Below are 11,865 nucleotides of genomic sequence, written 5' to 3' on the forward strand. Positions count from 1 at the left end.
AACATATTTTAAACTTTCACATTCGTAAGATTTACACATGTGATTACTCGTGTAAGTGTCTGTCATCAGGGCACTCTAAAATACTGTTTATAAAAATACATTGATTAAGGAGCTAATGAAACGATAAAACTGTTTCAAAGAGAAGGACATCTGCATTTTGGAAGTCTTAACTAGAAACATTTTAGGAGTGAACAAACCACAAGTAAACGATCAGCTGGCACAAGAGGTTACCTTTATATAAGATGTGTTATTACCAATAAGTTCGAAACGCATACAAATGAAAAATAAAAAAGCTCAAAGACTTTACATGTCAGCCTCACCTCTGATTAGCTTGGCGTTCACATCTTCATTTACTTTAGCAACGTTGATTATTGAACAAGCTTGTTTCGCATAGCGAAGAGTGCTGAGAGTTTCTTCTATGCTGCTGGCAGCTGGACTGATTGTGGCAATCATGGCAGTTCGGGAATTCCCACCAAGACTTTCCTTTAACAACCTTTGTTTGACATGAAACTAGAAGTCATTCCCCCTCCCCAATATTAAAGACAAAACAAAAACAAAAAAGAGACTTCAAGTAGCTAGGGTTTTGCCACTTATTTGAAAGCAATTTATACAAGTTTTGGATTTCTACACAGAAAGAACACTTGCTCTGGGTGCAGAATCATAGAAATTGCTCTAACTTCTTCCATTTTTGAGGTTTTTGACCTTATCTGAAGGTCTTCATGGAGTTAGCAGCATTATAACAATGAGAGCCAGTTCCCTAATCAGAGATGTAATAATTCTCTCCTCCCTGCTCCTCATATCAACCCACTTCTGCAACATACATGAGGTAAAGGAAGGGATGCTTCCTGAACAGAAGTAGAACCCACAATCTGAGAAGGCCTTTACTTTTATATAAACAATTCTGAAATGAACATACCATGTAAGGACAGACTCCCGGTAAGGAATGAACGTTTTCTTTCCGTTTTGAGACTGTTCAGAGAGTGCAGAAATAACTTTTCCAAGGGTTAACAGTGACTTATTAATACTCACACCCTCCTGTATGAAACAAACAAAAAAAATTCAATTGTATTTTCTTGTGTGATGTTATTGACCGTTCTCTTGACTTAATTGTGCTTATTCAGTAATACAGTTATGTCATCAGTGATTTAAAAAATTGCAATAGTATCCTAGATTATCTTCATTCAGAAAGAAGAGGCCCAGGTTTTAACTAAGCAGTCCTAAGAACCGGAGACTTTCTTGCAAACGCAGCTTGGAAGTCTCCTATTAGGAGCTCTGTTTACTTAAGACAAATGCCAAGAAAAGAGGCAAGTTCCGAATCCATAAAACATGGAAGTAATAATTTAGAAAGTCAGCTACTCATGGGCGCAGTTTTTCCTCATTTCTTTGAGAGGATCCTCAGGCTTGCATAACATAAGGAACGCTGGCCTTCTAAGCAATGTTTAGCCTGCCACACTGCGTGGTCAAAATACCTTGTTAGAGCCACCTGCCCTCACTGACAAAGTGCTGTGCAATATTTATAAGAAGTACTGAGGGTTACAAGCCCTTCTATGACACTTGTTCTTCCCAAGAAAATTCCTTGGAGGTGAGGGGTGCTTCAGTCTAGCAGAGTTTAGGGATGTTCTCCAGAACCATTTTTTCCCCCCCCACAGATTTCTAGTCCTGATCTACCTTCAGCCTTTCTCCAACGGTTTGAGTTGCTGAGCAGCGTTCACTACCAGCTAGATCTATTAGATTTATGTGGCTGGTAATCCTACGATCACGTTGCTCTTCATCCACAAACTCTACCTGGAAGAAAGGAGATCATTGCATTCAAACTAAAACAAAAAGCAGAGAATAAGCACAAATCTAACAAGCTGTTCACTTTTTTTTTTTTTTTTTTTTTTTTTTTAAAAAGAGTGACACTTCCATTTACTTTTTACAGGATGCCTTAATGTACATCTCTTGAAGAATACATTCGCACTATTAACCATAGCATCAAGCATTTACAGTGGAACAAATGAACAAGCATGAAAAGCACAAAAAACAAACAGCCAAAACTGTAGTTTGCAACTTGAGTTTGACTATTGTCTGGATCTAGTACCCGTGGAAATTATGACTTAGATCAATGTAGTTCAGGTAAATAGTGATTGGAAAAGCCACAGGACTAGCTCTCACAGAGAAAAAGAGATAATCTAGTGGTGAGCATGGTGAGAAGGAGGAAGGAAAAAGATTATGAAACTAGACCAAAAAAGCCAACCAAAAAACTGCAAGTTATTTGTGAATGGAAGAAATTGACAGTCTGTAGGCTTCTAAGGAGCTCTACCTATTTCACTTTTTTCCTCCAGGCTCATCTCACTAAGTCACCTGCAGAAACTCGGAGCTTTCTAGCTTGCATAGTCCAGTCTTCTTAGAAAAGAAGATGTGTTGGCACCAATATGAAATAATGTCTGGCCCCAATTTGGTTTCTGGATACATCTCAAAAAGGCACTCAGATGCTTGGAACTATTCCTAGCTCTACCAGTCTAGACATTTTATATTACTGCTATAAAAACATATATAGCACACTGGCTTTAGTCTACTCAAAGCATGTAAAATAAAACAGCTTTTGCTTTGTAGAAAGCCATGTTAAAAATGCACTGTCCTTTACTTATCTTTTGTGTTCACGTATACTCTCCCAACAAATTTCTAGGCAGTACATAAAACACTAGTTTTCCACTAACATATCTGAACAGGTAACTAAAAATTAAACATCCAGCAATACTTTTGTTTGTGTCATGACAAGGGTGAAGACTGAATGAGATCTAGAGCTCTTGTCATTCATTCCTGTAGCAGCTGTTGCTCTCTGTTTATTTCCTAGTTCAAGCCAACTCTGCAAGAGAGAGAAGTGGAGATGTAAAAAACCAAACCACCCCCCCAAAAAAAACAAGAAAAAACACAAAACAAAAAAAAAACACACACAAAACATACTTTGGGTAGTTAACTGAAGTCCCAAATGTTTGCAAGTAAAGTTGATAACAAATGATGACTCCTTAAGGGAGAAATTAAAACTTGAGATGATCATGGGAAAAGAGAGTGACGCTTGTCTGTTTGAACCTAGTCAGCTCCATGGTATATCATGGAATCCTGACAGGCTATAAAGTATTTTCTTCCCATCCATGGATTCTAGTTTTCAGTGGTAAAGGAAGGAACAAGGAGAAATATTTGCATTTACTTTTAGTAACAAAGAAAGTCTTACCTGGATATCAGAATAAGAACTGACAACATTCCTAAACGGAAGGAAAAAAGTTTAGGTTCAAACTATTTGTTTTGTTTTTATAGTGTTCCCTGCTACTTCAGTTTTGAAATATTTCCCAAGTTACAGACAAATGCAAATATACCATGAAAGCTCAAATTGTGTCAGAACCGCCACACATACTTCTTTCACTGAAGCCAAGTGGAAATGCAGCAAGTTAAGCTAGACATGTCTGTAAGTGTTTTGTAAAGCGAGGTGGAGCTATGATCTTGCCTAATCCATTGGCAAATACAAAAGCTTGCACAGAGTCCTAAGATAATAATTGGCACACTATATCAGGGTTAAGCTAATACTTTTATTCAAACGAGAATAGTTAAGACTTACGCGGTCAAATCTTCCACATACGGTCCTAATACTGGGTGTTCTCTTACACGAAGCTGGTAAGAATAATTTTAGGAGGGAATTCATTAGTAACCTATGAAGGGGACATAGCAATCAGGAATATCTTAATTAAGGGAAAGCTTTTCTAGCATGAAGTTCACCACCAATAAAATTCAGAATGAATCATCTAGAACAATTTTCATAAAATACTGACAACTGTTTTTTAAAGTTGCATGAGAAAAAGTAGACTGCACTAGACCATTGCTTACAGAGCTACCTGTGCAAGAACACTTGGTTAAAACATCATAAAACCTAACATATTAAACAAGGGTTTTACATAAGAAAATTTCGCTGCCACAACATGGAAGGTTTTAGAGTAATGAAAATCTATTTTATTTTACAGTTTCAAGCTCAACAGAAGCTTAGCTCAAAACCACTGACAAAAACACTTCTACTGTAAGCAAGACGGTTAGTCTTTATCTCTATACAACTGGTCCAGGTAAGTCTCAAGTTCAGGATAATGGGCTTATTTCAACAGCAAGTTGAATGTAGTATAGCCTCTCTATAGTAAATCGGTGATACTGAACTATTTATCCTGAATTAACTATTTCAATATAGAAAAAAAGAACTTTTTCTTCTTTGCACTGAAGAAGTTCTTCTTTCATTTTAGATATATGTATACCCAAACATACACAAAAGAGTTAATTCAGAGAGATTCTTCACTACTATAGCACCGCTAATTTAAAATATATAGTCATACCTTACACACAAGGAGTGGTCAGTACACTGCTCAGTATCACCAAGCTCAAAAAATTGCTTTGTTTTTGCTTTTTTAAATAAATCAAACAAATAAGTTCCTTCAATTTATCTTTAACACAAGTTTCTGAAGCTTATGATTGTACATATTCTAATACAAAAGCATTAAAAACTAGCTTAACTAGTTAATAGGGTCCCTGAATCTCCCCCAACTTCTTGGGAAGAATAGTGGAAATTCCTGCCAGCGCCATGGCTTTAAGCAGTGAATTGTCCAGGGCAAAGAATTTGAATGATTATTCATCTCGGTCTTAGGTTCTTCATCTGAAAGTGAATTTCTGTAGTTGGGCAGTGTGGAGGCACAGCATAAGTATTGGGGGGGGGGGGGGGGGCAGGGGAGGAGAAAAATTCTCCCTTTGCAAATATTGACAATGTTTTTTTCCATGAATATATTATTGACTGCAATGAAGTGGTAAACAGGCATCCCAGGAGGTAAACAATACACAGATATTTTCAGAAAGTGAATGGACACTTCAGTAGGGCTGAGAATTGAGACTGAAGGAACAAATAAATTTAGAAAAATACTTTTTTCACAGCAATGGCAGCCTCCTAATGCTGCCAAATTACAAGACTGTAACTCAAATTATGTAGCACAGAAAACTCAGTGGAATCTGGAGACTTCTTAGATAAATAATATCCTCTTATTAGTGTCTCTTTATAAAGGCTGATAACGTCTTCTTCATTTTGAAGATAAGGAGAGATATTAATAACAGCTCTGAGAGGCCAATGAGCTGCCTTGTTTCTGTTTCAGCAAGATTTATGGTTTTGCTCTTAAGAGCTGCTAAACGTTTTGCTTGCAGTTATATAGCAAGTTTTTTTTCATTTGACTCCAGTTATTCATAACAATCTAAAGTACTTAAATAGATAAGAAAGCAATGATCGCTTCTCATTTGTGCCTTTTTGTTTAGAGAATAGATGTCACTACTTTGAGATAGCGTATATACATTTATTTCTGTGAGCAACAACTTACCGGGTGTTTCTTCTGTCCACTTTCAGCTTTAAAGACGAGCAAATCATGAATTTTCTCATTGTAAACTTCAAAATAGCTCATTTCAAGATGATACCAAATCTTTAAAAAAAGAAAAAAATTCCTCATATAGTCTGCAGCATACATTTTCATCATCAGTTCTGTTTCACAAACAGACATAGATTACCAGATACTGCTATTTGGCATCAGAAGCCTTTACACTGAAGTGATTTCTCAAGAGAAATGATATCCTAACTCAGAAATCTGCTATTGCAGAGAATACTATTTATTAGAATTCCATCCACAGCTACTTTCAGATGATAAATATCAGGCTTAAAAACATGTACGCATCCACCTCAGAAGCGTCAGTGCTGGACTTTCAGTTCATGAACAGTTTTTTCTCCTGCCGTAGTCTCATTCCGTTAGAGATCAGGCTTCCACAGCATCATACATGCAACAGAAACATTGACTAGTATTGTCAATGCCCTGACACGGGAAAAAAGGATTATCTGTTAGAAAAATAAAACTGGATACTATCTATTGCAATCTTAAAAGTACTGAGGAAGAAGTTTCCTTGAAAACACATTTTTCCTTTGAAAACCTCTAGGGTTTTTTGGGTAACTATATTTATGAATGGAATTTTGCTTACAAGGCAATGAAGACTGCAGCAAAAACAAATCCATACAGTCAGAACATGTACAAGATTCAAGATAATCCGCGGCAACAGAATCACTTATTCACAATACATAAGCAAAGAAAAGCAAACTTGCATCTGGTAGCCTTGCATTTATTAGAAGTTGCATTTATATTCTATAGCCAAACCTCAGTAAAAAATAGCGTTCCTAAATTTCTTAGTGTCTGTCAACCTACTGAAAGGTTGTGAGATTATTGGTATTAGCATTCAAAACCATGACTTAAAGTGTTAAAGAAGCTTAGAATAGTTAAAAATAAAAAAGTTTGTCTGCATAAACTTAACTGACTGTTCCTTCAGCCGTCTTATAGACGGCTTTAAACTTTTATTTAGTTACTAAAAATAAGCATGCAACCTCTACTGACCTGTGAGTCAGTCCCTATAGATGTAGGCAAATATATATACATACACACACATGAAAAAGAAAAGTACAGAAATAACCTTAGCCACCAAAGTGCCTTGAATTGGATGCTCCCTATCTAAGTAAATAAAATTTTCTAATCCTTTTCGTAGTTTTAAAATATTCAGGGTTTCTAACCAAGTGTTATGATTTGTGTTATTGCCACGGACAGCTTCAGCTGTACTCTTCGTATCTTAAACCAATTCAACTACAGTGCAAGGCTTATCAAAAGTGATTCTTAACATTTTTCTGAGACTGAATTTCTAGTAAACAGTCCGACAGAAGAAGGAAGTATACCTGACAAGTATCACAAAAACAAAGTCCACGCATACCTACATTCACAGTGGAGGTCCTTTCTTTTTAATAGATGAGATAAATAGTTCTGTATGTACACACAGGGTATGTACTTTTGAAGCGTGTATTTACCAAGTCACCTTCTAGGTCTCATACACTTGTTTAAATGCATTTTAGCTTGTTGAGCCCCTCTAATGACACTCTTGCTGCATTTCCACAGGGAAGGGGAGGGGGGAAAAAAACAAACAAACAAACAAGAAAACCCACACGTTACCCAAGCTGTTGTCTTTGATTCAAGCCAACAGTGACTTCATCAGTTTGGTTAATGCTTGCTAACATTTCAATTACTTTCTCCCTGAGGGATGCAGTTGATCTTAGAACCACTGAGCTAGAAGAGACCTTAAGAGACCATCCGGTTCACCTCTAGTGAACCACACGCAGGTCATTCCTGACAGATATCTGTCCAGACTGTTCATGAGAAGTCATCCGTTAACACTCTCCATAACCCTCACAACAACCTATTCTAATGCTTCTCCAGCCTTATCATTAGACACTCTGAAAAACCTCCTAATCTTGTGCTGAAGTAACTTATCAGCTGTATGAATCCTATAACACACCTAGAATTTGCTTATGCAAACAGACTGTAAACATCTGTAACACTGTTTACTGTGACCATGACAGTGATGATGCAAGATGTAGTATTCTGAGTTTTGAAATATTTATGTATGTAATCATACATTCCAAATAGTAATACCAAAAGCATATGCAGACCAGTCAAAACTGAAAGAATTATGAAGAGTGATTCGCAGCACAGCCAGAAATATATAACTGAATATGTACGTTTTTAATTTTACTTTTATCTGCAGTTATGATTTTGTAAGTTTATCATTACCACACAAATTACTCCGGGGAGAAGCAGAAGTTAAGCCTTCCTTGAAATAATCTGGAAAAGATGACAGCTCTGTCTTTTTAAATACACATAGCATAGCTGTAGAAGGAACACAAATCAAAACGTAGTCTGAATAAACATTCCCTCTGCCCCTCTGCTTAATAGGCATTAATAACCACATCACTGCTAAGTTGTAAAATGAAAGAATGAAACAGGTATCAAAACACTGAAACACACCAGTCTCCTCACAACTCAGTATTAGCACAATAAACACTACAATACCTGTTGCCCGTCCATTTGTGCTATTCGAGCAAAGAGATCTTCACAAAATCTTGGAATTATTCCTCGGTCTTCATCAAATCCCAGCATTCTGTAGTTGCAAGAAACCCACATTTTATACAGGCATTCTATTTTCTAACTCTTTATAGCAGTTATTCTAGTTTTGTTAATTGCACAGTTCTACAGTTACAGTAAGGGTAAGAACGCACAAGTAACAGAAGTAATTAGTTACAGAAATAAATCTGATCTAAGCTGGCCCTTGTTTGAGCGGGGGATTGGACAAGATGACGTCCAGAGGTCCTTTCCAACATATCTGATTTTGTGATTCATCCATGGAGAAGTAGGTTGAAAAACTACAGTGAAACAAAAACCCTATAACAACTGCAGAGTAAGTTGAATTAGATAATAAACCTACAGATGTTTGACAGCGTACATTTTCATATTTTATATTCTCTGCATCCTGCCAGCATAGCAACTCAAGCTCCTCTCCACCTCTCGTATAATTTTGTCCTGTCTAGCTCTGCTACTACAGAAAACCAGTATATTGGACTAATTCAGCTACCTCAGTTAAGTCTCAGCTGCACAATACAGTTGTCAGCAGAAGTCTGTGGTGGAGATCAGACCCGAGGGCACAGTTATTACTGATATTAATTTCAGCCTTGCTGAAGATACACAGAGGTGAAGGGAAACAATTGTTTACCAGGGCAGGGAAGGGGAGGAACATTACAAACAAGATGACAATCATAATATTGATCATATCTTTTTTTAGGACAAGGTAAATAAACAGTAAAAGTAAAAATAGGATTCCCACTTTAAAAAAGTCCCGCCTAAGTTCTTTTAGAATAAATGTTTACTTTTAAAACGTATAGTGGAAGATTAACAAAAAGTTTCTCATCAATCTACTTGGGAAATTCTATAGTACTTTGTGGGAATTATAAAGCACATAAGGGGTTTAAGTATGTATAGTTGGAAAGAAAAAGGTTCACAAGGCACTCTACTGAAAAACACATACATGTCATAAAATTGGCTGCAAAACCTCAAAATGGGGGTGTAGGTGTTTGAAGAATAGACTTCAAATAATTAGTGGCACTTGAACATCTGGATCTTATTTCTTGTCTTTTAATTCACAACTATAACTTGAATGGCCTGTTAAAGGTCATGTCCAAAAAACAGCGTCCTTCAGAACACGCCATTTCACACACACAAAATAAACAGTGCTGAACAAAAGCACTCTCCACATTAATACAGATTTTCTTTCAGCGACACCTTTGCTAAGAGCTTCATTTTTCTTCGTTGGAAGTAGAAAGAGTATATACATACAAAAAACATCTACAGCTTTGTCTCAATTTTTAACTATAAATGTTAATATTTTAATTGGCTTCAAAAACGTGTAAAAAGATTTTAAACACAACTCAATAATTAAAGGAGATTATATAGGATAAATCCAGTAAAGACTAGACACTGTATAATAATTAGCTCCTAAAGAATTCTAACCATTGTTATTAGAAACTCACGTGTATGATTTGCCAGAACCAGTCTGTCCATAAGCAAAAAGACAAGTGTTGTACCCCTCAAAAGCTCTTTCTAGGAGTGGCGCTGCCAAAGTTTTATAAATCACTGCTTGGTTTGCAAAATTAGGATGACACTTGTCGAAAGACCAGAACGAGAAGTCGTAAGTGAAGCTGTAAACTTGGTTTGTATCCGGATTCTGTACAGCTGTCTCTGAACCACTCATGGAGATTACTGGGAAAGCATTTTCATCTTTCTCTCTGAATAGAAAGGGTAGGGGGAGAACAAAAATAGAAATATAAGCTGCAGTCTGTAACGTAGCAATTTCAAACATATAGCCTCACAGAAAATAAAAAGTTAAGTAATAAATTTTCAAAAAATCCTTTTTACTATGAAAAGATTACAAAACCATTAATACAAGAATTGAACATCCCGTTTAATAAATGTATAAAGTACTCAAGCTTAGAATACCTGAATGGTTTAAAAACAGCGCCAGATTGCTATAAAATGAGGAATTCATTTCTTAATAAAATCTTTAGTTTGATGCTGCATGAAATATTTGCTACTTTCCAAAGTTATAACATACTATTACTCTTTAGCATGTCAGCAACTGAAACAATTCAGAAAACACAGAGCAGGAATCAACATGTACTATAAAAGCTATTCTTTGACATCAGAAACTAATCCAAGATACAAACCTGTTACTGAAAGGCCGTACACGTATAGCTACGGTCACTTTGCTGTTTTCTGCTTTGAAAATATCTTTCTCAGTGCTATTGCTCTCAGCTCCAGTTTCTTCCTTAAAAGCTAGGGCGTATGTTGCATTCCCTTCTACTTTTGCACCTCTACTCAGGCTGAGAGTGCTGGGGACACTCATTTTCTTTTTCACTACAGTTTGAGGATGAGGTATTTGCTTCTTTGAAGCATATACAGAATGATTTACAGTATTCTGAGAAGTGCTATGCTTTGGTGTAAGCTTCAGTCCTGCTGTATCTTTTCTTGGTGTCCTTGGCCTTTCCAAACTGTTATGTTTTAGAATTAAGTTTTGTAACCTTTCTTTTTCAGCAACCTTATTTCTATTGCCTTTTTCATTCAGCTGTTCTCCTGGTATCCTATTAATATCTCTTGGAGTAACCAATTTTGCTGATCCAGGAACTTCATTTTGAGATTTTTTATCAGAAGTGATTGTCCTATATTTTAAATGTGTGCAGCTATCATTTTCAGAGGGACCATCAATATTGCTAAGCGAATCCTTGCTGTTCAGATCATAGTGCTTCTCTGTATTTGACTGACGTTCAACTAATTTACGGCTTGGTTTAACATAACAGGTATCATTACTACTAGCAGTTGGTAGAAGTATGGTCTTGTAATTTCTTTGCACAGCAGTAGAGTCATTATTTGCTATTCCAGCCACAGTATTCTGATTTATTTTACTCTTCTCTGTGGAGCAAGTCCTCAGACGTCTCTGCAGAGTAAGTCTTTTCTCCGCTTGTATGTTTTCTGTGTCCTGTGCTGTTTTTTCATCCAACGGTTCACCACTGCAAACTGATCCTTTGCTTGCTCCAGTTCTCCTCTGGAGCGTTAATTTATCTTCAGGCTTAAAAGTAACTGGTGTATCACCCGCTTTTTTACAGGCGGAAATCACATAAGTCCTATTTCCTTCTCCGGCCTTATTCTGAGAGCATGAAAGTAGATTATCCTTTTCTTCCCCTGACACCTGTGATTTCAGTTGTTGCCCAAACTTTTTGCCGCTGGTAAAGGCATTTTGTGCCAAAGAATTCTTCTGTAAAGAAGTAGTACGCTGTGCCTCAGAGTGGCTTCTTGCAGGAACTGTGTAAACAGGCATTTTGTCTTTCAGCAAGTTAGCACTAGGCTTTTTTAAAAATTACTACACATCTTTCCCGAAAGATTAACTCCACTTCTATTTGCTCCTTCTCACTGAATCTGAAAAGGCAAAGCAAAATTCTTGTTGCACTTATGGCAGATGTGAGATATGTTTCAGTGTATGGGGAGTTTTTCCACATATACTGCAGTAAATACTCTCCCCTTCCCAAACATTAAACATAACAAGTATCTCCCTTTCCCCTCAGGGGCATTTAAAAAGTTATATTCTTCTAGATCTCCTGTGTGAAGGAGATAACTGCTTTAGCCAGTCGTGGCCTATTTGATTCCATTTATCAAGTTATACAATTTGTGTTGAAAGGTAAACCAAACAGCATGAAGAAGCACCAGTAGATACAAAGAACACTTCAGCTATTTAGTAATAAACATCACCACAGATGTTTCTTCCAATTGACCTACAATGATTCCCAGTTAAACAGAATTCAAGATCACTCCTCCATTCACTCAGAACCATTTATGCTTATGGTATTTCACAACTAACAGACGCCAACAGAACAATAAAACCACTAACAATATTAGACAGGAAATG

General features: G+C 36.6%; 1 protein-coding gene across 2 annotated transcripts in view; it reads right to left on the bottom strand.

Annotated features, from left to right (window-relative positions):
- KIF14 (kinesin family member 14) overlaps nt 1-11,865 on the bottom strand; it is a 35,432-nt gene that overhangs the window by 22,662 nt on the left and 905 nt on the right. For both annotated transcript variants that reach the window (XM_068952229.1, XM_068952230.1), the window contains exons 2-11: nt 10,133-11,378; nt 9,440-9,694; nt 7,929-8,016; nt 5,376-5,474; nt 3,596-3,648; nt 3,215-3,245; nt 2,741-2,848; nt 1,669-1,785; nt 917-1,035; nt 321-493 (exon numbers count right to left, since the gene is read on the bottom strand). In XM_068952229.1, coding sequence (XP_068808330.1) covers nt 321-493; nt 917-1,035; nt 1,669-1,785; nt 2,741-2,848; nt 3,215-3,245; nt 3,596-3,648; nt 5,376-5,474; nt 7,929-8,016; nt 9,440-9,694; nt 10,133-11,280 — 2,191 coding nt within the window. In that variant the 5' untranslated portion in view covers nt 11,281-11,378. The remainder of the gene's footprint in view (nt 1-320; nt 494-916; nt 1,036-1,668; nt 1,786-2,740; nt 2,849-3,214; nt 3,246-3,595; nt 3,649-5,375; nt 5,475-7,928; nt 8,017-9,439; nt 9,695-10,132; nt 11,379-11,865) is intronic.

Source organism: Struthio camelus, chromosome 8, assembly GCF_040807025.1.
Source record: "Struthio camelus isolate bStrCam1 chromosome 8, bStrCam1.hap1, whole genome shotgun sequence".
Lineage (NCBI taxonomy): Eukaryota > Metazoa > Chordata > Aves > Struthioniformes > Struthionidae > Struthio > Struthio camelus.